At 40.8% G+C, this 27,583-nt stretch overlaps 2 protein-coding genes across 2 annotated transcripts in view; one reads left to right on the top strand and one right to left on the bottom strand.

Moving 5' to 3' along the window:
* Positions 1-3,560: 3,560 nt before the first annotated feature.
* Vti1b (vesicle transport through interaction with t-SNAREs 1B) lies at positions 3,561-25,419 on the top strand. Its single transcript, XM_004837348.4, has 6 exons — positions 3,561-4,056; positions 11,998-12,056; positions 14,185-14,376; positions 18,279-18,452; positions 20,695-20,756; positions 25,087-25,419. Exons 1-6 carry the CDS (start codon positions 3,942-3,944, stop codon positions 25,181-25,183), a joined length of 699 nt encoding a protein of 232 aa, XP_004837405.1. The 5' UTR covers positions 3,561-3,941; the 3' UTR covers positions 25,184-25,419.
* The window catches only part of Arg2 (arginase 2), a 31,260-nt gene continuing 29,048 nt past the window's right edge, over positions 25,372-27,583 (bottom strand). The window contains exon 8 of the mRNA XM_004837347.4: positions 25,372-25,822. Coding sequence (XP_004837404.1) covers positions 25,620-25,822 — 203 coding nt within the window. The 3' untranslated portion in view covers positions 25,372-25,619. The remainder of the gene's footprint in view (positions 25,823-27,583) is intronic.

Here is a 27,583-nt window from a genome sequence, read left to right as displayed (position 1 = left end):
TACAGGCTATCTGGCTTCGATTACTGACTGTTCATGTGGAGGCCTCCTTTTCATGCCTTGGGTTTTTCTCATTGTGGTACTGGCGATCAAACCTAGGGCCTCACAAATGCCACTGAGCTACAGTCCTTTTTTAAAATTTTGTGGCAAGGTCTCACTAAGTTCCCCAGGCTGGCCTCAAAACTTGCAGTTTTCCTGCTGTCAAGTAGCTGGGGGCCGGGCATGGTGGTGCATGCCTGTAATCCCAGCACTCAGGAGGCTGAGGCAGAAGGATTGCCAGGAGTTCAAGGCCAGCCTGAACTACATAGTGAGACCCTGTCAAAAAAAAAAAAAAATGTAGCTGGGATTATAGGTGTGCACCACCGCTCCCAGCTCTTAGAAAATCACAAGAGGGCCAGGCATGGTGATGCACACTTGTAATCTCAACACACAGGAGGATCACGAGTTTGAGGTCAGCCTGGCCCACATAGTAAGACCCTGTCTTAAAAAAACAACCCAGAAGAGGAAATGGAAAGCTTTTCAGTCATTGTCATTGTATATATTTGTGTTTCTTCCTGTGTATTCATGCAGTTTGGATTTTCACAAAATTCACAGTAGCTACTATTATCAGTCAGTGCTCACTAGAGAAACATTTAATGTAAAATATACACACATACACACACACACACACACACACACACACGGATTACAAGGTAGGCTTACAGTGGCTGCCTACAGAGTCAGGTATGGAAGAGTGCAAAAGGGCTGTCTGTGCCCTGGAGATCCCAAGGATCCAGTCAAAAGTTGAAGGCTTGGAGCTCACTGTAGTGTCCCATGTGAGTCTGTATCAGGAAGCCAAAGGGTCTGTGCTGGAAGCCAGGAGACAGGTGTCTAAGGCAAAGACAAAGATGAGCTCCTCTCAAAGAAACAAGTGAGCCTCTTTCTTTCCCCTTTTTATTCCATACAGGTTACAAGTTTATTGGTTAGTGCATCTCGTACCCAGGGTGGGTCATCCATCTTCAGTAAATCCATTCAGTCACACCCAGAACTATGCTAAGCCAATCAGTTGGGCATTTCTTGCTCAAATTGACACAATAATTAAATATCACAGCCACAAAGGAACAATATTAAACCACACCCTAGTGCAGGTTAACAATAGATTGAACAAACCAGTAAACCAGTGTCATCCTGTTTTTGATACAAATGAGGACAGCTGTCAAGTGAAACAGATTCTGTAGATGTTGGCAACGACCCACCAAGAAGCACAGGAGAAGCAGGGAAGAAATTGAAGAAGAAAAATCCTGGGAAATAATGTGTGACAGGGGACTAGTTAAGGATGAAGAAAAAAGGCAGGAATATACAGCCATAGAACTGAAGATCAGCATCCTAGTTAACAAGACTGATGAGGCTTTGTCTTAACCAATGAACGTGGCTGGGAAAAACAAAATACAAAAACAAAAATTCCAATTCTGTATTTAGAAAAATTATCTTAAGGACTGATAGTGCTAATTGCAATCTGCTTAATAGTTTTTCGGGGTATTTCCTTCTATTATCCTGACGATTAAAAATGTCAAATTAGTAGCTGGTAGTGTAGCTCAATGGTAGTGTTACCAGGTAGTGTTCTAAAAGTGCTCACCAAATAAACATTACTTGGTTTTGTGGTGCTTGCATCTCCTTTTGGAGTTGGTTTCCAGGCTCTTATCTCAAAGAATTGGATGAAACAAGCGAAAAACAGTAGCAAAGTTTATTTGAGAAACTAAAAGTGAAGAATGAGAAACTGGCTCTGCAGAGTGAGCTTGGGCTGAATAAGAGGGAAAGGCAAGATAAAAGCACATATGCCCTGGTGGCCACAGGGCAGGATATCACGAGGAATGTCACACTAGCAAGCTCTTTGTGGCATCTCTCCTTTTATGCCGTCCAAATCTCAAGCAAACCCGTGAGAACTCTAAATACTGGTTCTGAGAGGTGGTACTGGGATCTCACGCCTCAGGCTGATGTCAGGTCTAGGCCGTCCTATTGAAAACCTGCTCGAGTTCTCAGGAGAAGAACATGTGCAAGGCTTTGGGAACTGTTCTGTCCATGTGTTCTGGGACCTTGTAATTAACAGGTCATGTCTACTTCCCCAGCCAATACACCCAAATCTGTCTCATTAGAGCATGCATGAGGCTCTGAGTACCATCCCCAGCACCGGGGGTTGGAGGGGAGAGATAAAATGATCTCTATACTTTATTTGTCAAACTTTGATCTAGTGTAATGCTGCCAAAGGAAGTCTGAGGAATTGGTAATGTTCCCATCCCTTGTTTGGAGTATGTTATTCTAAGAGAGTTTGTGATTTTCTTGGACTGACAATTACACTTTGGTAGGGAAAGTAGTTATAGGACCAGTTTTCACTTATATTTGTAAATAATCTTTGTTGGACCTGTTTTGGCCAGTAAGCTATATTTTAGAGGTAGTCATTTTATGGGAAAATTGGAAAATTTCTATAATAGTGCAATTGAATAACTGAATACTTTACCCGATTTTTTTTCTTTGGTATTGGGGATTGAACCTAGGGCCTATGCATCGAGCTAGATCCCCAGCCCTTTTGTTATTTTTTTATTTTGAGACAAGGTCTTGTTAAGTCACTAAGATGTCTATGTTGGGCTTGAACTTGTGGTTGTCCTGCCTCAGGCTCCCAGAGTGCTGGGATTACAGGTATGAACTGTCAGTGAACACAATCTAAAAAGATAAAGGCCCAATAAATAAAATCCAAAGCATTTCCCCCTATGCATTCGTGTATATTCCCCCCCCCTTTTCCTTTTTCTCTTTTTGAGGTTCTGGAGATAAAACAGAGGGCCTCATGCATGCCGCGCTGTATCACTAAGCTACAATCCCAGCCCCATGTATTTTTTAAATATGTATGCCTTTTAATACTTGTAGGCAGTTTAAATATTAGGCTCCCAAGTAAACATTTGAGAATAGGCTTCTTAGGCAAACCATGTAACCAGTGTGTACAGGAATTTACACCTATGAAGTAGAGGACTTTATCACTGTTAATATGTTACATTTTGCAGGAGATTATACTTGATGAAGCCGTGTCCACCTTCCTCACCAGATTATAAATTATCCAAGGCCACAGAGTCAATCTGTTTTGTTCACCAATATATGTTCAAAACAAAATAAAACAGAAACAAATATATGCTTAAAGCCCTGCAGAATACCAATTCTTAAACATCTGTTGTAAAGGAATGCACGAGGCAATCCACTGCACTCAATGGCAGGCCGCTAGAGGCTGAGTGGTATTTGGGGGTCACACAGCCACGGTTCCACTTCCAAAACCGTGTGACCTTGGCTCCTTGACCTCCCCAGTAAAAGTGCTCTGTGCAGCAGCCTGAGGGTAGGCGGGAGCCCGGTCCGTCCATCATTCAGAGCTGAAGACGAACGGTTAGGATGACAGCTGAGGAAGCCCAGCCAGAAAAAATCCAAGCCAGCGAAGATGACGTCTGGGCACACGTGACACCCCACACAGCCTACCTGGCCCAGCTCGCGTTGGGGAGTCCTCGCCTGACTACAAGCCCCGGCATGCACTGCACAGCCCGCCCCTCGCCGGCCGGCGGGTCCCGGAGGTAGCGGACAAGCTGCCCGTCTCGCGGGTCCCCTCGGACAGTCCACGGCGGCGCCTTCCCTACCCTGGGCCCGACATCTCCAGGCCGCGCACTGCCGCTTGCCCGGGCGCGGCGCAGCCCCCGCTTCGGCGCTGCCCGGGCAGCATGGCCCACACAGTTTCCCGTCAGGCTTCCGCGCCCGGCGCTCCCACAGGAACCGACTGGCGGGTGTACGTTCCGCTCCGAGGACCCCGCCGCGACCCCGGAAGCGCCTCGTTCGGGGCGAGGGCGGCGCGGCAGTAGCCGTGATGGCTTCGGGCCTGGGCGGGTGACCGCTGGCCGAGGAAGGGGTCCAGCGCCCACATTCTCGACGGCTGCGCCATGGCCGCCTCCGCCGCCTCCTCGGAGCATTTTGAGAAGCTGCACGAGATCTTCCGCGGCCTCCATGAAGACCTACTGGGGGTGCCCGAGCGGCTGCTGGGGACCGCCGGGACCGGTGAGGCGGGGGCGGGACCGGCGGTGGGGAACTCGACACTGTGCATTTGAGAGCGAGAGCCTCCATTCCCTGTTCCCTGCTGCTCATCCTCAGATGCGCCCGCGAGGACTGGCAGGGTCCTGGCGCCAAGGTTTTCCTTGCTGCCACTTAGGGTGAACTGGGGACGGGCTGTAGGATGCACGTCAGGTTGTCTTCTCCCTGGGATCCGCCCGGGCCCCCTATGTACTCTTTTCCTCGCCTCCCCTCTACACCCCCGTGGCAGGAAGAGCATAGGAATTTTTAAATTTGCTGTACTGTATTTCAGTAGAATGGGTTTCTTTTAGAGATCTGTGTTTTGTCGTACTTATTGTTTTCAAGAGAGATTCATAGTTTTCACCAGTTGAAGAAAGGATTTGTAGTAAAAAAAAAAAAAAGAATCATAGCTATTTGTTTGTCGAGACAGGGTCTCGCTGTGTAGTCCAGGCTGGTCTTGAAATCATTGTGTACCACAGGCTGGCCTCAAACTCGTAACAGTCCTCTTAGCTTCAGCTTCCCCAGTGCTGGGATTACACCAGCCGAACAAGAATCATGGCTTTAGAGGCTGGTTGAATAGGAGTTTGCTAGATAGAGGGGAAATGGGAAGAGGCAAGGAAGGAACAAGAAACTGAAAATTCCCAACTGTGGAACGTAGCCTGTATGTGGGAAAGTGAAACAGCCAGATTGTGGAGGACCCTAAATGTCACATTAAGACATTTGGACTTGACAAGGAGGATCAGTAAAGAAATTCAAGCAGCTGATTAATATGGACTTTAATTATAAGAGGGCTCTGATGGCCAGATAGAGGATATGATAGTGGCTGTAGGGGGCTGTGTTGGGAGCCTTGGTGGCAGTCACTCAAGTAACATGGAAATCTAAAGAATGAGTCTTTGGAAGTGATTCTGAAGCAGAAATTAACCAGACTGGATATGAGGCATGAGGAGGAAATAATTTCTGCATTTTCTCACTTGGTCAATTGAGTGAACAGTGAACTTAAATAAGAAATACAAACCTGGGCAACTTAGTGAGACCCTGTTTAAAAAAATAAAAAGGGTTGGAGATGTAGCTCAGTTATCGCCACAAAAAGAGAGAAGCAGACTTGTTTGGGTTTTGGATGAGAACATCACAGGTACCTGTAGAATAGAGATTATGGTGTATGTCAATGCTAGCCTCATAAGATGGTTCCTCTTCCATTAAAAATAACGTTTATGAAGAACATATTAATATGAATTGAGAGGCACTATAGTAATACTGTACTTAAAAGTAAGAATGCTAGAGCCAGGCTGATTGGGTTAAGTCCACTTCTTGGTAGTTGTGTGACCCTGTCAGTTACCTTTTTTTTTTTAATAAGAAGAAATATGAATGAAGATTTAAGATAGGTAAACTATGTAATTTCTTAACCAAATGAAATAAATACATGAGTCCACAGCACTGTAATCGTTTGTAAGTTGTTTTAACCAAACTAGTTTCTCCTGCAAAATGTGAAAAAAATCATACCATCTAACTTTATAGGGTTTCTGTGAGAAATAAATTAGTAAATATATGGAAAGCCCTTAGAATACTGCCAAGCCGAGTGTGGTAGGCAGCGCGAGTTCGAGCCCAGCCTGAATTAGAGTGAGACCTTGTCTCAAAAAAAAAAAAAAATTACAATACTGCCTGACGATAGTAAGAGCTATTAGCCAACATTATTAGTCCATGGAAAATTTGATATTTTATTTAATTGAAAAGTAAGATTTTCTCTTTTTTTCTTGTCCCTTCTTTCCTTTCCTCCTCCCTCCTCTCATTCTCCTTCTCATTTAAACATTTTCTTCCCATTTCCCTAAAAAACTACTCTTACCTTATTTTACTTTTTTTTCCTCAGGGCACTTATTTTCTAACCTATTAAACAGTTTACATGTTTCTGATATTCATATTATTTGTCTTCTTTTCACTAGAACAGTGGTTTCAAAATGTGGTCCATAAACCAGCAGTGCCCTTACCACCTGGGAATTTGTAAGAAATGCAGATTCTCAGACCCCAGACCTGTAGAATAAGAAACTTTTGACAAGCAGCTTGGTTTTTTGTTATTGTTTTGAGGCACTGGGGATTGAACTAGGGCCTTGGCAGTGAGCCAACATCCCCAGTCCTTTTTAAATTTTTTTATTGTGAGACAGTCTCATGCTAAGTCACTGAGTTACCCAGGCTGGGCTCAAACTTGCTGTCCTCCTGCCTCAGCTTCCCAGAGTTCAGGGATTACAGGCATCCACCACCATGCCTGGCTACATTTTTAGTACTCTTAAAATTTATATATCTATTAAAGCAATAAAAACAAAAGATATTTATTTCTCAAAAGTACAGTCTACATTCAGTTTCTGCCTTTGAGGAATAACAAAGTGTCCTATTTTAGGAAGTTTTTTAGCAGTGATAGTCCATTACAATATACTGTAATTATTAATCTACTGAATATTATATTAAGCACATACACCATATTTTCTTTCTTTCTTTCTTTCTTTCTTTCTTTCTTTCTTTCTTTCTTTCTTTCGGGGGTGGGTACTGGGGATCGAACTTGGGACCTTGTGCATGCAACACAAGAGGTGGAACCACTGAGCTAAATCCCTGGCCCCTTGAGACATAATTTCTGATCATTGTTTTGCACCATTTGAAGAGGTTTCTGCAGATACCTCAGTGTTTTAATTGCTTAATCTAACTAATGTTAAGTGCCCATAGTCATGATTTGTAGTTTTGGTTTTATAGTACTGGAGGATGTTTCTCAGTATATCAGAATATGGTATGTGATAAAATTATTGAAAAATTTCCATTTTAATTCACTTAAATCTCAGTATCTCTACATAAGATCACCTTATTTTGTGAGCCAGAAAAAAATCATCACTGTGCAGTACTGTATGCAGCAGACTGTAGAATTTTAATTATTCCAGTTCTTGTTTATAATCTTTTAATTTTGTTTTTGTTCCTGGGTCTTCCTAAGGATTTGGTTTTGAAAACAGTGGTAGGGGGCTGAGGATAAAGCTTGGTGGTAGAAGACTTGCCAAGCAGAAGCAGAAGACCCTGGGTTCCACCCCAGCATCACTTAAAAATAAAAAATAATCGTAGCTCCTGGTTATTAAAACCTTACTATTATAACTAGTACTATTATATTCCCTATTTACAGTTGAGGAAATGGTTTTTAGAGGGATCTGATGGTTTTAACTAGTGTGCTGAGATCAAGTTGTTAATCTGAAAAGTGAGGCTGCTGGTTACAGGAATGCCCACAGTGGGGCGCCAAAATTAAATGAACCACATCTTTAAGATCCTGGTCTAACTGTAGTTAGTACAATACAGTGCTCATGGGCCCAGCCAGAGGATTCATTCTTAGGCTGGTAATTCAAACCCCCAAAAGCAATTGAGTGCCCAGCCCAGGTGGAATGTTGAGGTAGGCTTTCTCTAGCTCTGTGTTTCAGAGCTGGCTGTTTCCATTTTATTTCATACTTGGGAGATTGTGCCATCACCATCCACTCAGATTACCAAAGGAGGCAGTCTTGGTGAGTCCCCTCAACATGAGAGGTTTGGGCAGGCTTCTGCTTGGGGATGGTGGTTCTGGAGTGCTTCATTCTTGTTTCTGATGCCTGTTCCACCCTAGACAGCACTGTTATTTTGTGTTGATTGTAGCATTAATTCTAAAAAAACATATTTACCAGTTGCTAAAGGCTACATGCTAGGAGTGCAGAAACTTCCCTCTGTTGTGGTTTTTTTTTTTGGTACTGGGGATCAAACTCGGGTCCTTAGCTTGCGAGGCCGGCAGTGGAACCACTGAGCTAAATCCCCGGCCCCCTGTGTTGTGTTTTATGATGCACAGAAGCATTGAGAGTCAGGAGGCTTGCATCCTATGACCAGCATTGCCATACATTTACTCCTGGTGTGGCCTTGGGGGAGGCACTGAGCTTCTCTGGGCTCTAGTTTCTATAGCAGCAAAATGAGGTTTGACTAGATCAGTGGTGGTGAATGTATGAAACAGGCTGTTTGTATCATTGAAAGCTCTGAAAGGTTTGCCGTCACTGAACTAGATGATCTTCATGGTTCCTTCCATCTCTAATGTTCCTTGGTTTCCAAGTCTAGAGGCAGGTATTGATCCCTTTCAGTTGAATAAAGGTCAGCTTCTTTGTTTTTTTGTTTGTTTGTTTTGGTTTTTTGAGTTGGGGTCTTCCTGTATAGGTCAGGCTAGCCTTGAACTTGTGACAATCCTCCTGCCTCAGCCTCCCAAGTGCTGGGATTACAGTCCTGTGCCACCACCCCAGGCCACTAGATCAGCCTCTTTGGAAGCTTGATAAATATTTGCCTTCCTGGCTTTATCATGAGAAGGAATGATTTCAAAGGCTGCTTTTCGATTTAAATCTTAGAAGTCCATAAAGTGTTCTGGAAATCTTGGAGAGAAATACTCCGAGACACAGAGTTTGGGTAAAAAAATAAAAGTTTACTTGCAAGCTGGCGGGACTGCCAGAAACTGGTCTGGTCAGAGGTTCCCCCCCCTCTTTTGTCAGTCTCTTCTCTTTATACTTTTTGTTAGTCATTATCTCATCCCTAGTGGTCTTTGATGTGTAAATACAATTCCGGTTCCTACCTACAAGTCACACACACAAAATAAGCACATATACATTGTAAATTCACTTAGGCATTTGCAACTTTTTTAGGTTAAAATGTTATGTATAATTAAATTACTGGTTAACACCTTAAACATCAAGAGTTACAGGAAAAGCAAATCTTAAAGGAATACATTACTTACTTTGCTTCTGCAATTACCTTCATATTCAGTCTACTAAGCTACTTAAAACTTTTCTCTATCAATGTGATTTACAGAAGGCTTCGGTCTATGCGTATTTTTGCTAGCAAGGGATGGTAATTGTTATTTTAGTTTGGACATCTGGCCCAATTCAACTGGGGGGGGATTGCAGTTAAGAAATGCTGCGGGCATTTCCTTATCTTGGGATGGTGCTAGTGCCTGCAGTCATTTTACATTTCCCTTAACAAAAGGATTTCATAAATGTGAACATTTTCAGATTATTTTCAAAGAAAGCATATTTCTTTTAAAAGTATATAAGCTGTAGAGTACCCATAGAAGGATGTGTGTGTGTGTGTGTGTGTGTGTGTGTGTGTGTGTGAGAGAGAGAGATCAGGTAAAACGTAGAATATTCCAACCCCCAAAAGACAGAATAAAATAATTATGTGGGGAAGTCAGTGAAAGATATAGTTGCTGTCCTAGAGTCATTCTAGAATTTGCCTATTGAGAATGCAGCTTCTTCATACTTTTAACAAAGGGAGAATGAAAGAGGAGATCTTAGAACTAAGTTGTAGAAAAATGTGAGCTAGGAAGGGAATTCATACAGTTGTACAGCGCTGCTTCATACTGACTGGCATGGATCAGGAGTGGGTGTGTGCGAGTTTGGAGATGCACCATTTTTTCACAGGGATGAGGACACTGAGGACTTTTGTGACAACTTATTATAAAATTATGATACAGCTCTATAGAAGTAGTTGTAACATTTGTAAGAGTTGTAAAAATCTAGAAGTTGTGGACAAAGTAGAAGGGCTTGATCTCTAGTTGAGACCATAGAATAAACACATCCAAAATGATTGTGACCACGTGAAAAGCAGTAGACAACTGACATATTAAATGCTGTTGTGATTAACAGTGAATCCATATAAACATTTAGTTAACGTTGCATCCTACATGGGGTTAGGTTCAAAAGTTGGGGCTTAACATGAAAATCAGGGTAGACAAAATGATCCACAAATATCTTAGGAGAGCTTAGGATGCAGCTCAGTGGTAGAGCACTTGCCTAGCACATATAAGGTCCTGGGTTCATTTCCCAGGACCACAAAAACAAAACAAAAAAAATATCAGGACAGCATATAGAATCCCCACATGCCATCTTTCCATAAGCCCACCTTATCTGTTTTCTTTGGCATCGGAAAAGATTGCTCTTCCCTCAGTAGATAGAAGCACTGGCTTACAATTAGGCATCACATTGAATGAAAAACACATAGCTTTGAAAGTCCCTGTTCCTATTTGTGCTACAGCATGGATGAACCTTGAAGACATGCAAAATGAAATCAGCCAAACACAGAATAAATATGTGATCTTACTTATATGGTGTACCTAGAGTAGTAAAATTCATAGAATGGGTTATGGTGTTTAGTGGCTGTGGGGTTTCAGTTTTAAATGAACAACTTCTGAAAATGAATCCTGGTGATGATTTCATAGCAGTGTGCATGTACTTAATGCCACTGAACTGTATTCTTTAAAATAGCAAAAATGGTAAATTTTATATGTTCTTTGCCAAAATTAAAAATAAAAACAGATGAAAGACTGTCTCCCCAGACTGTGAAAGTAATTACCAAAGATGAGAGTTCAAGAAACATTGTAAGCAATGGTAACTTTGTGCTGAGAAGTAGATTATGTGTAGATTTCCAGGGATACCATTCATTTGAGTGTGTGTTTGTGTGTGTGTGTGTGTGTGTGTGTGTGTGTATTAAGCTCCTCATAAATGGGGCTGATTTCTGCTTGATAGATATGAAGGGGTGATCTGCTTCCTACTGCTATTTATCTGAGGCAGCTATTGGTTATAGCTGAGGAAGGAGGTCAGATCTCAAAGAGGTGTCTGCCTAAGCAGGGCTCTCTCCTAACACAGATGTGTTTTTCCCCTTGTTATCAGTCTTTTATTTTGCTCTTTATTTATATTTGGTTTCTCATCTAAGAGAAACCATGTGACATATAAGCTTGGATGTCTGATTTATTTCACTTCACATTACAATCCTAAGGTGCACCCATTTTCCTACACATAACTGAAGTTTATCCTTCTTTATAATAGAGTAGTACTCCATTGTGTATAAAATACATTTTTTTTTATTCATTCATCCATTGATGGGCATATAGGCCACTTCCAAGATTTAGCTATTGTGAATTATGCTAATACAAACATGAGTATTTATGTATCACTAAAATAGGATGTCTTTAATTCTTTGGGGAAGATACTTAAAAGGGAAATAATTGGGTCTCATACAGATGTTTACCAGGTGACAGCATTCAAAATACCTTCATAACTTTTGCCACATTCAGTGCCATTTTAACTGTTAATCATTTCTCTATATCAATTTATTCACGTAAAACACATTTACCTAATATATAAAGTTACTTGGAAATTTGATACCATATTTTAAATAGAAAACTGTATTCCAAATGATGAGAAAAAAATACAGTGAAGGCAAAATATTACTTCTCTGGTTAGATGTTATTGCTTTGAGGCTGAACCCTGTCCTATATTGTTAAAAGAGGAGATTAGTAATTTTTAGGCATTAAAGACAGTACCAAAATGGCATGGGAAGGGCTAAAAGAGAACTGAAAGGAGAATGAGTCTAATAGTGTGCAAATCATCACCCCCACCCCCACCAGGGAGAGACTGGCACCGTGCCAGCAAGCAGAGGAGGTGGATTTTGAGTTTGTTTAGCAGAAGGCAGTGATTGAGGGTTAATATAGAAATGACTCACCATGGGGGCGAAAATGTGAACAGATTTCAGGGAATCAGTACTGGTAAACGTCCTTACTGATGCAAGAATGCCTGGCTGGTCCATCAGGATGAGGTATGAGAAAAGGTTAAGAATGATTAAGTTAGACCTGTAGTGTTTTTTAGTTGGGATATTATTGGCTTTGGAAACGAATAATTGCTGCACAGGACTGTTCTGAGCTTGAGTATGCTTGTTCGATGGGTCCTAGGTGCCAGTATGCAATAATGCGCTTCTCCACAGTCATTGTGATAGCAAAGCCCTGTGCATTTCCAGGTGCCTTTTAGGGATTTTTACTGTCACTGCCAAGGAGGAGTGTTATCCTAGACAGAGGGAATGGTGTCTACAAATGTATGGAAGCAGTAATGAGTGAAATTTGTCTATTTTTTGTAGAGGAGAAGAAGAAGTTGATCAGAGATTTTGGTGAAAAGCAGCAGGAAGCAAATGAAACGGTAAGAACAGGGATCACATCCTTATTTCTTCTGCTTGGTGATGGTCTTTCCAGAAGAAATGCTGTGACCTCGTCACAAATTAACTGTTTCTGACCGTTGATCCAGATTTTTTTTTGACTATTTCTTACTAAATGAGGTTAGCTGTTAGGGGTGGGTGTTGAATTTTGACAGAAACAAATGGGTAGGGCTAGATGAAATATGTATTCTTTCTTTGTAAACTTTTATTGTTATTGGTACATGTTTGCAGTACATAATGATTATATTCCTCATGGGGAGTTGGTACATGTACGTAATACGTCTTAATGTTTTTTTCAATCCCTTTCCCCTCCCCTCTCCACCACCCTCCATCTCTTGGTCTTCTTCCCTTTTGTTCAATATCTAGCTCTCTGTTTCTTATTATCTATCTTTTATCTTGGTCCTTATTTATATTTTGAGTTTCTCATATAAGAGAAACCATGTGATATTTAAGCTTGTGTGCCTGTAATATATTCTTGATGTAATAAGGACATTTTTTCACACCTTTACCCAAGTGGTCTTTGTTAGTACTGGCCGTGAAGATAGGTTACTGTTCTTTTATTAAACTTCCTGTCACAGAAAATGTAGCTCAGAGGTAGTTCTAACCATGTTCCTATCTTACGAGATAGTGAAGTGACTGGACTTGGCTTCTTGGGCAAGATGTATAAGAACAGGGTGAATTGTCCCATGGGAACCCAAAGTCTGTGAGAAGTCAGTCCTGGCTGGTGAGCAGTTTAAGAATGGCTTGCTTCTCTTTTACCTGTGGATTTTGTTTTACAAATTGTTTTGGCTCTAACCTTTTGAAAGCCAGACTCCTTCTAGTTCTGTCTCATGCTCTGGCTTCAGCAGACCCATGTAGATTGCAGCTAAAATCCAGGTCCCTGGTAATTCTCTGCAGAAATAATTGCCCCTAGTTTTTGGTACCACAGAGCAAATTAGAGAAAAATTCCTTTTAGACAAGAGGAATTCCTTCTTTGTTGACGATCAGTCTCACCATTATCCCAGTGAAATTCTGAAAAGTTAAGCTTATCTGTATCTTTTTCTGTATTCTGTATCTATTATTTTTAAGGAGAACAAGGCCCCTCGACTTTGGAAACTATCTCTTTTGTAATAAGTGTACCAGACTTTTTTTTTTGAGACATGGTCTCGCCTATGTAGCTCAGACTGGCCTTGGACTCACTGTGTAGCCCCATAGACAGTTTTCTTAATACCTGCATACAGCTGGATGTATCCATGCGTGGGTTATGTAACCAGTCCTCTCTCAGTTGATATCATGATAGCATTTTAAAAATCTAGCCACTACCAGCCTGTTTGGTATTTGTTCAGATAATTTCTTTTTCTGAATTATCAACATTAGCAGTCTACTTTGGCCATCCCAGGAAGATTAAAATTAATTTAGGGCCTCTTATGACATGTCTAGGTCTTTTCATTTTACTCATCCCAGAATAATGGAAGTCTGATTCCCTAAAGCAGGCTGCTCTGGGCCAGGGATGTAGCTTAGTAGCGCCCCACCTGCCTGGCAGGCACAAGGTCCTGAGTTTGATCCCTGGTACTGGAAAAAAAAAGGCTGCTCTGGGTGCATCATCTCTGACATGGAGGCAAATACAATTTTCAGAAGGAGAAGGAGAAAAAGAGGAACCCTGGTGCCAGACCCCAATCATTTTTAGTACAATAGACTTCAGTGTGTTTCTTGACAGCAGTGTGTAACCATAGCAGGCTACAAACTTGGTACATTGAAGTTAATTTGAAGATTTTGAACCCTTGATTATTCTTATGATATAATCCCAAGATTTAAGTCATATGTAAATGGAGAAAGTATTTCCTGTTGTACTTGTTATGGATATTAAATGGTAGAATGTTCATATAAATGTTTTATTCTGTAGCTATAAGGAGCTTCTGTTAGTTTTTTCATTCACACATCTGTATTTTTTGATGCCTGCTCCATGCTTGCTAAGACACCATGCATGCACTTGGTGAGAACATGGCAGTTGCCTCACGGAGCATATGGCTGAGTGTTAATTAGGGTAGCCCAGTTTGATGAGTCCAAACTAGGTATATCCCCAGGTGAGCAGGGAAGAACAAGCCACCTACTTATTACTTTCTGTCTTCACAGCTGGCAGAGATGGAGGAGGAACTACGGTATGCACCCCTGTCTTTCCGTAACCCCATGATGTCTAAGCTGCGAAACTACCGGAAGGACCTTGCCAAACTGCATCGGGAGGTGAGAGCCACACCTTTGACAGCCATACCTGGGGGCCGAGGAGACATGAAGTATGACACATATGTTGTGGAGAATGAGCATATGGTAAGTGTACGCCTTTTCTTTTCCTAACAGCCGGCAGTATAAGAATTAAACATTTTGGGCTGGGGATGTAGCCCAGTGGCGCCGCACCTGCCTGGCAAAGCCCAAGGTCCTGAGTTTAATCCCTGGTACTGGAAAAAAAAAAAAAGATTAAACATTTTGTATATAGTTCACATCAGTGCATACTGAATTTTTGGGGTTCTGTCCTACCCTTGTCCTCTTTCGTGTACCCAGTTCCCCTTCTCACCCCTCTGGTACCTGCTCTTTTTAATGCATGTCCTTCTGGATCATATGCTTATTTATATTTCTTTGTGTGTCTAGCAATGTATGTTAGCTGTTCTTATCTGGACTTGTATTCTGACCTGTTGATCTAATTTCTTCTTGAGTTTTTATTTTTTCATATAAATTTTAGAATTAGTTTTTCAAGGATGCCCTCAAAATTTGAGGTTTTCAATTTATCAGTATTATTACAAAATTATTCCAAGTTTTTCTTTACCTCAATGTCAAGACAGCCTGGTAACTGATACAGGAGAAATGCAGGGTGCTTTTCAAGAAAGGGCCTTCTGCCACCATATTCTGTTATAATGGAAAATGAGCCAGGTTGACTCTAGCCTTCAGGATTCAGATTTACAAAATTTGGCTAGTTAAAAACTCATATTCTGGAACCATCTAGAGAAGTCGGATAATTAAAGGAATAAAATAAAACATCACCCCTATAATACCATCTACTCAGGAGGCTGAGTCAGGAGGGATGATGCCAGCCTAGACAACTTAGACCCTGTCTCAAAAAATAAAAAGATGTAAGCCAGAATATGCCGCAGCCCATGTGGCTGAAGGGTTCACGGAGTGAGAAAGGACAGTGAGAGATTAAGACAGACAAAGAGATATAATAAGATATAGGTGTGGGCAGGTGGGGCTCTAACTCCTGACAGGAGGAGAAGACCACCAAGCAGATGGCCATGTGTTTATTTATAGTGATAGCAATATGGGAAGTGCAGGGGGGGGTAAAAGGGGCTGGCTGATTGGAACAGGGAGAGCAGCTAGGGTCTGCAGGAGATAATACTTGATGTTTCTCTGGCGAATGGGCGAGTAGGAAGATAGTCCTCTTCTCAGCCAGGCCTTGCTCTGCCATGCCCTCTTGTCCCCTGTTCTCCCAAGAGGCCCTGCCTCATCCACAGGAGGAAGCAAACAAGATGCGTGTTCCTCGTTCCACATGGGGCCCTGCCTCATCCGCAGGAGGAGGTGAGTTAGGCCTGGCCATAGTGATCTACAGTGGAGTGCTCCCAGCAAAAATAAACCTGTCCATAAATAATGAATGAATCAATCAATCAATCAATCAATGGCTTTGGATATAGCTCAAGTGGTAAGAGTGCCCCCCTTAATTCCCCAGTACCACCAAAGAAATTCAAAGATTAAATTGAATGTGCTGCATTTGGATTATATCCAGAAATATGGTACACAGTAAAAACTGCCTGCCAAAGTCATGTGTAAGAGAAATAGAAGGGGGCCTGCCACCAGCGTAGACTGGACTTAGTAGAATGGCATTAGTAGTAGTAAAAGTTTAAACAAATCCTGTTTAATGTTGCATCCTAACTGTAGTTTGAGACACTCAGAATGATGCATGCTTGATATTGCTGATGTCAGACACATTTGAGCCTGATGTAAAACCCAGACAGACACAGGAGATTGTCACAAATCAGAATCTCACAAGGAGACTGGAAAAAGGCAGATAGTTTGTTTGGTAGGAGCTGTAAAAGTGACTTGACCAAAAGAGAGAAGAAAATGATTAGTTTCTGCTGATGCAGTGGTATATGCCTGTAATCTTAAGCTAATCAGGAAGCTGAGGCAAGAGGAGCAAGAGTTGAAGACCAGCCTGAGCAGTTAGGAAAGATTTGAGATTAAAAAAAAACATTAGGGCCGAGGACTTAGCTCAGTGGTTTTGCCACCTGCTGCACAAGCGCAAGTACCCAAGTTCGATCCCCAGTACAAAAAAAAAACAAAAACATTATTAGTTTCAGAGTTTTTTGTGTTTGTTTTTCTTTGAGACAGGGTCTCAGTATGCTGTCCAGGCTGGCCCCAAACTGCTGGGTTCAAGCAGATGTCCTGAGAGCTTGACAAACCACCTTACCCACACCATCTTGCCTGGCTCCATGAGTCATACTTTAGGTGTCATGCTCCACCTTCAGTAGAATTAATAGGTGTCATGCTCCACCTTCAGTAGAATTATTGTTCCAGGTCTGTTTGAGGTGGATTTATGTGATGCCGTTGTCTTTTCCTGCTCTTTCTTTAGCCTAATCATTTGAAATTCTGAGCATATTTATTTTTTAAAAGTCTTTTTGTTTACTTCTTTTGAGCTAACATAACTGGGTTTGTTTGAACCTCATTCAGTAGTTTCCTCATCTACTGGTCCGTGTGCTATTTATTTATTTCTTTATTTATATTTATTTAGAGGCAGGGTCCATTTTGTAGTTCAGGCTGGCCCTGAACTCACTGTGTAGCCCAGGCTGTCCTCCCAAGTGCTGGGATCACAGGCGTGCGCCACCATGCCTGGCTTTGTGTGCCATTTATTAAATGAAAATGCATCCTGTTACATCTTGTGGCTTCTTGATGTCCTGCTGCCATTAGTCACCTGCTTTGTAAATAAGCCTCTGTGAGCTGGGCCCCATTTTGATTGTGTGTGCTTAGAATAGCTTAGAATTTAGAGTTGTGCCCACTTTTGTACATGGTAGTTAATTCTGACCTGACAAAGACTACTTTTGTTTTCCTGCTGTCTGTACTTACAGTTATAGGTAGAATAAAAACTTCAGTGGGGATTTAGACAATTAGATCAATTGGAGAAACTTACTGAAGTTATTAACTTCCCTGAGAGCAAATCAACAGTGTGGAAGCTTCAGAGTGTGTGTGTGTGGCCGGGGGTGAAATTCTTTTGGGAGCTCACCAGGAGTGTAGCCATGTTTTTTTCCAGAATGTGATCGTGTCTCAGATTTCTAAATGATTTCTCTATGTGCTGAAAAAGAATAGCTTATTTGTGGTCTGTCAGTCCTTAGCACTAGTCAATTGAGAATCCTCAGTGAGTCTTTTCCTGGAGCTGCAGAGGTGAGCTACTTTGCCTGTAGCAGTTATCTGCATTCTCAGGTAGCTTGTGCACCTCCCAACCTGGGCTGCTTCCTCTGAAGCTGCTAGTCCAGGAGGCATGCAGACCAATTCACATTCACCATAAACATGGGGGAAATGTGTGTTTTTTTAAATCTCCGTTTGACTCACTTAGGTATAACAGTCAGTGAAGTGGCAGATGCTGGGATCCTATTGATGGGACTCCAGGTTCAGCTTCAGTCTGTGACCTTGAACAAGATCTTACAGTTCATTGGCATGTTTTGTTCTGTCTTAAAAGTACAGTTGGCCCTCTAGAGCTGTAGGTTTTGCATCTGTACTGTCAACCAACCTTGGAACAAAACAACCCCACATCTGTACTCATGTATAGACTTTTCTTGTCATTATTCCCTAACAATACAGTATAACAACTATTTACATAGCACTTACATTGTATTAGGTATTATAAGTAAGCTAGAGACAAATATGGGAGGGCTGTGGATGTAGCTTAGTGGTAGAGCATGTATGAGGCCCTGGGTTTGATTTCCAACATGGCAAAAAAAAATAAAGCATATGGGAAGAAGTGCATAGGTTATATGCAAATACCACACCATTTTAAGGGAGTTGAGCATCCATGGATATTGGTATCCACAAGGGTCCTTCTAGAACCAATCCCTTTCAGATCCTTAGGGACCATAGTATTGAAAACTGTTGCTCACTGTTTGCTTTTTTAAACAAGGAGAGTCATGAGGAACACAATGGCAAAGAACTTACAGTAGACGAAGTCTAACATTTCCCTTCCATGCGCTTGTCAGAATCGGCTACAGTCTCAGAGGGCACTGCTTCTGCAAGGCACTGAAAGCCTCAACAGGACCACCCAGAGTATTGAGCGGTCTCATCGGATTGCCACAGAGACTGACCAGATTGGCTCAGAAATTATAGAAGAGCTGGGGGAACAGCGAGACCAGCTGGAACGCACCAAGAGCAGAGTAAGCCTGGGCAGACAGGGAAGGAGCAAGAAATGGGGAAAGTAGGTGGGCTATACCCACAGGCCCCCTAAATAAGGCCGGAAGCTACTGCCTCTGAATTCAGAGGAATAACCATTTTTTAGGTTCTTAATGCGTTTCTCAGTGTTTAGTTTTCTTGGTGGAAAGAAATCTCCCTTTAAAATAATTTCACCCCTAAGATTTAGGTGTCATTGGAAAAAAAATTTGACTTAAAGACTGAAAGAACCTGATTTTTGCATTTATAAGATTACAATCATCCATCCTTGTTAATTCCTGTATTCTTTCACTTTGGCAAGAGATATGTCAAAAGACACATAATAATTCAAAGCTATCAACCTGAGATTTTTTATATCTAGTGGAATATTGTTATGAAAACAGTGTCTACTTTTAAGATGCTGTCATTTAGAACCAAGGCTGTTTTTCACATGTCAAAAATAATACCTCCAGAGGTGAGAGTGGGGTGTACATCTATAATCTCACCCCTCTGGGAGGCTGAGGCAGTGGGGTCATTGCTATGACTATACCTGACTATATGGTTTAGAAGCCTTTGGAACTGGTTTGTGGGAGGAGTTTGGAAAGGTTTGGAGATGCCAGGCAAGAGAAGCCCTAGAATTCTGTAAATTGAGCTTGATGCGAGCTTCTGGTCAGAGGTCAGAAGACCAGAATGCAGATAGAAATACAGATGATAAAGGCCAGCCTTAGTGATTTAGTGAGACTGTCTCTAAATAAAAAAAGGTGGTTGAGGACATAGCTCAGACCCTGTGTTTCAATCCTCAGTACAGCAAAACAAAACAAAACAAAAGTATCTCTGATAATTTGTAGATGTTTAAGTCTTAGTCCCATACTATGACTCTTTACTGTTACCCAAAATAATTGGATCATTGTGACAAGAAATATAGAGACCAAATGATTATATTGGGAGATCTCTAATCTGTTATTTCACCAAGCTCTGAAAAATAATTCATTCCTTCCTTTCTATAAATGAGTTAATATCCATAGGAATTTTCAAAATAGTGCAAATTGTCAGTGGAATGTATATTTGTTGGGTGCTGAGAATTGAACCCAGAACTTCACATATGCTAGACAAGTGCTCTACCACTGAGCTACACCCCAGCTGGAATGCTGTATTCTTAGGAGCATGATGCAAATCCAAATTAAAACACATACTGGGATCAAGATTGAGACAGGAAAATACTTGCTCACTATGAGGATTTGAGATTTTCTAACATATTTTTGTTTGTTTGTTTGTTTTTGGTACCAGGGATCAAACTCGGGACCTTGCGCTTGCCAGGCAGGCGGCGGAACCACTGAACTAAATCCTCGGCCCTCTTACATATTTTAATAGCTACAATTCTTCATTTTTAAAATAAGTCAGAATGACACTTCCCATTTCAGTGAAAATTCACAAGTGCTGAATTCATGGCCAGCTATGGAAAATGACACTTATTAACAAATTATGTGACTTTAGATTTTTTAACACATCAGACGGATGGGTTGAATTTACAAGCCATAGAATGAGCCAAGAAGCTGAGAGATGAGTTTACATGACACAGCAGAATGGGAACAGACAGCCAAGTGGCATCTGTTGAAAGAGCCTCCTAGATTAGTAATAGACAATCAAAAGGGAAAGGTGCATGTGGGCTAATTTGTCCTTTCACAATGCACTTGCAGGTAATGCCACAGCAGGTGAAGATAGAAAAACGTAACTAGATCCCTAAAGTGGTAACCCACTAGCCTACAGAAACAAATTCCAACTCAGGAGGCTGTCCTGGAATTCGGATGATGAAATTCAGATCTTATGTTGCTTCATGGTCACTGGTTGAGTACATGAGAAACCTTCCTCTTCTGAGTAGCTAGTCTCAGCCAGAAGTCTACCTCCACAGCAGCCTGGAGAACTGATGATCCCCAGGCCTTGATGAGTACCAAAGCATTTTGTCCTTTCTAGGTCCTTCTACCTGTACTCAGAGGCCATCATTTAAATTGGTTTGATTTGTTGACATTTTTAATATATTCTCCAGCTTAATGCCCACTGTTTGAGGATGTTCAAGGTCTATACTGTATGTACTTTAGATGGCTGGGGATTTAGCTCAGTGGTTCCACCGCTTGCCTTGCAAGCACAAGGTCCCAGGTTCGATCCCTGGTACCAAAAACAAAACAAATGAAAAATTATATGACAGTATGTACTTTAGAAAAGGGAGAAATAACTGAAATTTTCTCTTTTCAGCTGGTAAACACAAGTGAAAACTTGAGCAAAAGTCGAAAGATTCTCCGTTCAATGTCCAGAAAGTAAGTTTTAAAAATACAGCTACAAAATTAATTTCTCTTAACTCTTAATATCTTTCAACCAAGAAAACTTAAAACAGTGACTTACAAAGTTCCTAATAAATCATCTCAGTAAGGGAAACCACATAGTCCTATACTCTGTTTTACCCAGCAGATAAGCAGAAATAAAGGAATATAATTTTGTATAGTGAAATATCCCAGGATAAAATCCTTTGTTAAAATTACGTACTACTAACTTGAAGCAGTGGGAAATTTGTCCACTGAAAGGACATTTAATCTCAGCTTGGATTCCTTAGAGAAGACACATGAGAATAATAAAGTTTCATATTCCTTGAAATACTTTAAAACTTAATTATATAGCAGTTTTCACTACTGTTACTTAGTGCATGTTTTTGGCTGTGCTTACCCTTCGTGGCAGTCAGGGCCTTTTTTGGATATCCTTTCTTCTAGCAAGCAGACTTTAAAAAAAAAAAAAAACCTGAGGTATTTTCACTGAGTTGAAATTGGGAGTAGGTTAGGTAGTATGCATGAGCTTGGGCACATGTAACATGAAACAAAACTGTAACCCATTCATGTAATTAGCAGGAGGGGTAGTTTTCCTAAGTAGTAGTTAATTCCTCGTGGAACAGGGAGAAACCCAGAATGAATATGAGAACCAGAGATTGGGTTTTTATTCTATAAACAGTAAATTTTTTAAATAATACACATAACTAGAAAAGACTCAAATCCATACAATTAATGAATGAAAAGGGTGAAATCACAACAGGTCCTGCAGAAATACAGATCATCAACATCTACTTCGAGAACCTGTATTCTAGTAAGATGGAAAGCACAGAAGAAATGGACAGATTCCTAGATATATATGAATTACCAAAGCTGAATCAAGAATATATAAAAATTATGAATAAACCAATATCAGTCATTGAAATTGAAGATGTAATTAAAAACCTACCTACAAAGAAAAGCCCAGGCCCTGACAGATTGTCTAAATTCTACAAGAAATTTAGAGAAGACCCAGTACTCCTACTTCTCAAACTCTTTAATGAAATTGAAAGGGAAGCAATACTCCCGAAGTCATTCCTGGAAGAAAGCATTACCCTGATACCAAAACCAGGGAAGGATCTAACCAAAAAAGAGAACTACAGGCCAGTCTCCCTAATGAACATAGACACAAAAATCCTCAATAAGATACTGGCAAGGGCTGGGGATTTAGCTCAGTGGTTCCAGTGCCTGCCTGGCAAGCAAAGGTCCCGAGTTCGATTCCTGGTACCAAAAAAACAAAAAACAAAACAAAATCTATCAGATAAGATACTGGCAAACAGAATGCAGCAAATCAGCAAGAGGATTATACACCATGACCAAGTAGGATTCATCCCAGAGTTGCGGGGATGATTCAGCATATGCAAATCAATAAATGTAATACACCATATTAACAGAGCCAAGGACAGAAACCATAGAATCATCTCAATAGATGCAGAAAAAGCATCTGACAAAGCCCAACACCCATATATAATAAAAACCTTACAAAAAATTGGAATAGATGGTTTTTATCTCAATCTGATAAAAGCCATCTATGACAGACTAACAGCCAACTTTATACTAAATGGACAAAAACTGAAAGCTTTCACTCTAAAATCAGGAACAAGACAAGGATGTCCCGTCACCACTCCTGTTCAATATATTTCTGGAGACATGAGCCAGAGTAATTAGACAAGAGAAATAAAAGGAATAAGGATAGGAAAGGAAAAAAGTTAAATTACCATTATTTGCAGATGACATGGTACTCTACATAGAAGACCCCATATACTCCACCAAATAACCAAATTCAGTAGTGTAGCTGGATACAAAGTCAACACTCAGAAATCAGTAGCATTCCTGTACACAAACTCACTGAGAGAGAAGTTAGGGAAATGACACCTTTCACAATAGCATCCAAAAAAACGAAATACTTAGGAATCTATTGGACCTTTACATTGAAAACTACAGTACTCTGAAAAAGAAGATAGAAGAGGATGTTAGAAAAAGGAACAATATCCCTTGTTCTTTGGCAGGAAGGACCAATCTAGTGAAAATGGCCATACTTCCAAAATTGTTATACAGATTTAATGCAATCATGATCAAAATACCAATAGCGTATCTTACAAAATTAGAGAAAACAATCCTAAAATTCATTTGGAACCAGAGACCTAGAATAGCAAAAGCAATCCTGGGCAGCAAAGTCAAGGCAGGGGGCATCACAATCCCTGACTTGAAATTACACTGCAAAGCTATTGTAATACAAGTAGCATGGTACTAGCCCAAAAAACAGAGCAGAGGATCAGTGGAACAGATGAGAAGATGCAGAAACAACTCCAAATATACTCAGTCACCTTATCTTTGACAAAGGAGCCAAACACCTTCACTAGATGAAAGATAACCTCTTTAATATATGGTGCTGGGAAAACTGGCTTTCCACATGCTGAAAGACTCATATCTTTCACCATGCACTAAACTAAAAATGGATCAAAGATCTAAATATTAAAATAGAAACACTAAATCTGCTGGAAGATAGAATAGCTAGAACTCTTAAAGACTTTGGTGTAGGCAAAAAATTCATTAACAAATCCTAGAGTACATAGGAAACATCACAAAGAACTAACAACTGAGATTAAAAAATACTTATTAAATCTTATTAAAAAATACTTTCTCACAGAAAAAGAATCCAATGTAATGGATTCTTTCTCACAGAAAAAGAATCCAATGTAACTCACAGTGGGCAAAAAATTTTTGCCAGCTATTCCTCAGACAAAGGACTAATATCTAGAATGTATAAAAAACTTTTAGGGGCTGGGGATTTAGCTCTGGTTTCGCCGCCTGCTGCACAAGCGCAAGGACCCGAGTTCAATCCCCGGTACCAAAAAAAAAACTTAAAAAAATCAGACCTCCCAAATTTAAAGACCCAGTCCAAAAATGGGTGTCTGAAATGAATAGACACTTCTCAGATAAAGTAGAAACAGCAAATATATGAAAAAATGTTTAACATCACTGGTCATTCCAGAGATGCAAATTAAAGCAACACTGAGATTCCATCTCCAAAAAGAATGACTATTATCAAGAAATCAACTAATAACATGCTGGCAGGGCTGTGGGGAAAAAGGAAACCTTCTCCACTGTTGGTGTTAGTGCACAATGGTGCAACTGCCATAGACATCTGTGGATGGAGAGTCCTCAAAAAACTAAACTGGAAGTTCCATTTGACTCAGCTAATCCCTTTGATATCGTCCCAAAAGAATTAAAAGCATCATACCACAGTGATTATAGCGGTAATCATACCCATGCTTATAGCGGTACAGTTTGTAATAGCTAAATCTTGGAAACAGCCCAAATGCTCATCAACTGATGGATGGATAAATATATGGGTTTTTTATACAGTGAAGTACTGCTCTGCCATAAAGGATAGGCTTGAGACATTTCTAGCTAAATGGATGCACCTTGAGACCATACTCTTAAGTGAAATAAATCAGACACACATGTATAAGTACCACATTGTTTCTCTGGCATGAGAAACCAAAAGTGTAAATAAGGACCAAAGTGTATTTAATAGATATTTGGAAATGGGAAGAAAATGTTCGAATGAGAAGGGGAACAAGGGAGGGGGAAAGGAAGGAAAGGCCAAGAAAAAGAAGGAAAAGGAAACAAAGCTTTTGTAAATAAGGAGGGGAAGAGGGCTTGAAGGGAGGAGAATAGGAAAAAAAGATGTATCATGTACAGGTACAAATTCCCTATAATGAAAGTTATGTATTTATCTAAAATGCACCAATAAACAAAAAATAGTACAGATAACTGGATAGGAGAGTAGAGCAAAGAAAAAATTTAGGAAGAAATTTACAAGAGTTTGGAAGACAATACCTAGGCTTTTAGTTCTAAAAAACAGGACCCATCCAAGGGCTGGACTTGACACTAGAGAGTCTGTCCCACACCCTTTTTCCAACCTACATTCACAGTTCAGTGTGTAGCTGATGTGGCTCTACATGGCTAATGATTTATATTTGTTGTTTCAAATAATGATTTGAAGATATTTTAGAATCAAACCATTTTGATGCTTTGTACCCGTTTTCCACTTTTCTATGAGGTAGATGTGTTATGTCAGTGACAACTAAATAACATTAGGAGTTGTCACTTACCAGCCAAAGAACAGTAAGAGCACTTTTTCGGAGCTGTAATTGAACAAAAAAAAAATCTCAGACTGCCTCATAGTCTGATCCATCATTGCCCTTCCGTCAAACCCCAAAGTATTAAGAACAGCACGAAATATGGTTATGTAAACTACTACTTTTTCTGCTTGTCTGTGTAGAGTGACAACCAACAAGCTGCTGCTTTCCATTGTCATCTTACTGGAGCTCGTCATCCTGGGAGGCCTGGTTTATTACAAGTTCTTTCGCAAGCATTGAACTTCCTCTAGGAAGGGCTTTGTGGACCAGAACCTTGACCCTGTGGATGAATGGTGTTAGGGAGGATGTGGAACAAGCATGTTGCTGCTGTGGGCTGACAGTTCAAGGATGCACTGTGTAGCCAGACTTGGGAAGAGGGGGGCCAAACAGAACCGTGTAAATGTGAAGGAAGAACGACAAGACCAGTATGATATACCAAGGTAATAAATGTTTATGATTTCTTCAGATTTACATAATACCTTGTGAACTGCAAAAAACCAAAATGCATTTACAGTAGTACTGTTGGTCACCAAAGTGGGGAGGGGAAACTAAGTTGTGAGAATGCACAGATGTTCTCATTAAGGCAGTACTGACCCAGACAGCCATATATCTGTCCCCCTCAGAATGCCTCACAATGCGAATGCCCATTGGGAAACATTCCAGCATACAATATTTCCTAAATTCTCACACGTTCTTCATTTTCTGATTCATCTGGTGAACTGGGATTAGGAAGTTGGTCATAGACAATGTGTCCTCCTTCCCTTGTCTGACCAAAACTTGAAGCAATCACATCCACTGCAAGGCTAGCGGTAGCCTTTGCTTCTTCTGAAGTGGCCAAGTGAGGATTGACCTCAACAAGATCCAATGCTGACAGTAACCCTGGAAGAGCAAGGTAGACAGAACTTCAGAAAAGTCCTGAGCTGCTACTTTGAGAATTGTCCTACCTGGACAAAGAGAACGTGCCAAGGTAAAAAACAATGATTTTCCACTATAAAACTCAACAGAAAGCCCCTTGTACCCCATCCTCTTGGCCATGAACTTAAAACACTGATATACCAGAGTAGGACTGAAAGAAATCTTTCAGGTAATAAAATCATCCCTTTTCACCTAACATTATAGGCATAGCCGTTAGGCTTTGAGACACTATTACCTGTTTTTGTTTTGCAGCACTGGGGAAGGAGCTCAGGGCATTGCTGAGCTATACTTCCAGCCCCAACTTTATCTCCTAAAGTACATACCCCTGCCCTGAAATGTAGTTATTACTACAGACTTAATTCTTACCCCTTCTTGCATGAGTTCTGAGAGCAGGTTCCATGTCCAACACATTTTTTTTTAATGTCTCCCAGCATACTGGCCCAGCCTCTTATATTTGGTCAAGGGAAGACTCAGCCATATCTTCACTGTTTAATTGGACTCCAGCTGCCTTCTGCAAGGGTGTGAGAATTTGTTCCCAAGTTCCTTTGGCCCACAGTGAACTGAGGGAAAGGGTCACCTTCCAGATCTGCCCTCTACCCTCATCACCTCCATAGATGATCTGCTTCTCTAGAGAATTTAACTTTTTAATTGGTTATTCTCAGTGAAATTAATCTACCTCCTTAAGAGCCATCTGAGCAAACTAGTTTTCAAGAACACAGTACTGGAGACTATTTAGGGGTGGCTACCAAGTCCAGAACCTTGAGTGAATTTACCTAATGGATTCTTGATATTACATGATTTTAGGTGATATTTTCAGTGCTATAGTATCTATTCAGTATCTTACCTTCTTAGCAATGCATGGTTGAGTGCACTGTGCAGCACCACCTTGACCAGGTGTGTTGCCATAGCACTTCTTTTATTGCACATGGACCTGTGTCCCTGATGAATTATGTCTCTGAATTCCACTGGCTTAAAGTACTATTAGTATATCCCAAAAGTAGTAATCAAGAGGGTTTTCACTATTAAAAATATATATTACATATATAATACATGTAGGTATATGCCCAGATTGTGGCCATCCTTCAAGTTTAAGCAAACTGCTTATGTATTTGTAGTTGGCAGTGTCCTACAGTCTTTTGGGGTTGTTTGTGTTTGAACAGGGTCTCACTGTGTAGTTCAGGCTGGCCTCAAATTGTCAGCAGTCCTGCTTTAGCCACCTCCCAAATGCTGCATTTATAGGTATGGACCACCATATCCAACTACCTTTTGGAATAAAATAATACTGCAGCAGGGAAAGGAGGCACAAGGGATGACCACTGCCACATCTGAGTGCTGCAAGTTATTAACTGCTCCTCTTAGTGGTGTCACTGGGAGCGAAGTAGAGAACTGAACTCCCAGGTTCTCTCTCCTCTGACCATGCACCTTGGCAGCTTCTGAATGATGGGTCTAAGAATAAGATACTCTTGCCACTGTCAGCCTTAAGAGGCAGTACTTGCTTAAGGGTCTAGCAGGCTCCAGGGCGTAGTGCCCATTTTTATCCCAACTAGTCAGGGGTTCCATAGAGCCCTAAACCTTTCAGTCTGGAGTCTGTGGTTTTCTATACCCCAGTTTCAGAATGGTTACTGAAGCAGTATCATGTGGTAGTTTACATTTTGAAAGGAACAGTCATTTAAAGTAGGCTTAAAACCAGAAGCTTTCTGACAAATGGAAACTGAGCAAACAAGT

Source organism: Heterocephalus glaber, unplaced genomic scaffold (genome assembly GCF_053883595.1).
Source record: "Heterocephalus glaber isolate CG9 unplaced genomic scaffold, H.glaber_assembly_v1.0 deba00001608, whole genome shotgun sequence".
Lineage (NCBI taxonomy): Eukaryota > Metazoa > Chordata > Mammalia > Rodentia > Bathyergidae > Heterocephalus > Heterocephalus glaber.
This window is presented reverse-complemented; position numbering and strand designations above follow the sequence as displayed.

What these genes read in the sequence shown, in the direction of transcription:
- Vti1b (XM_004837348.4), top strand. Translation starts at nt 3,942, where the DNA reads ATGGCCGCCTCCGCCGCCTCCTCGGAGCATTTTGAGAAGCTGCACGAG. An exon ending in GCTGGGGACCGCCGGGACCG is followed by an intron (nt 4,057 to 11,997) that starts GTGAGGCGGGGG and finishes TATTTTTTGTAG; the next exon opens with AGGAGAAGAAGAAGTTGATC. An exon ending in TTGTGGAGAATGAGCATATG is followed by an intron (nt 14,377 to 18,278) that starts GTAAGTGTACGC and finishes TGCGCTTGTCAG; the next exon opens with AATCGGCTACAGTCTCAGAG.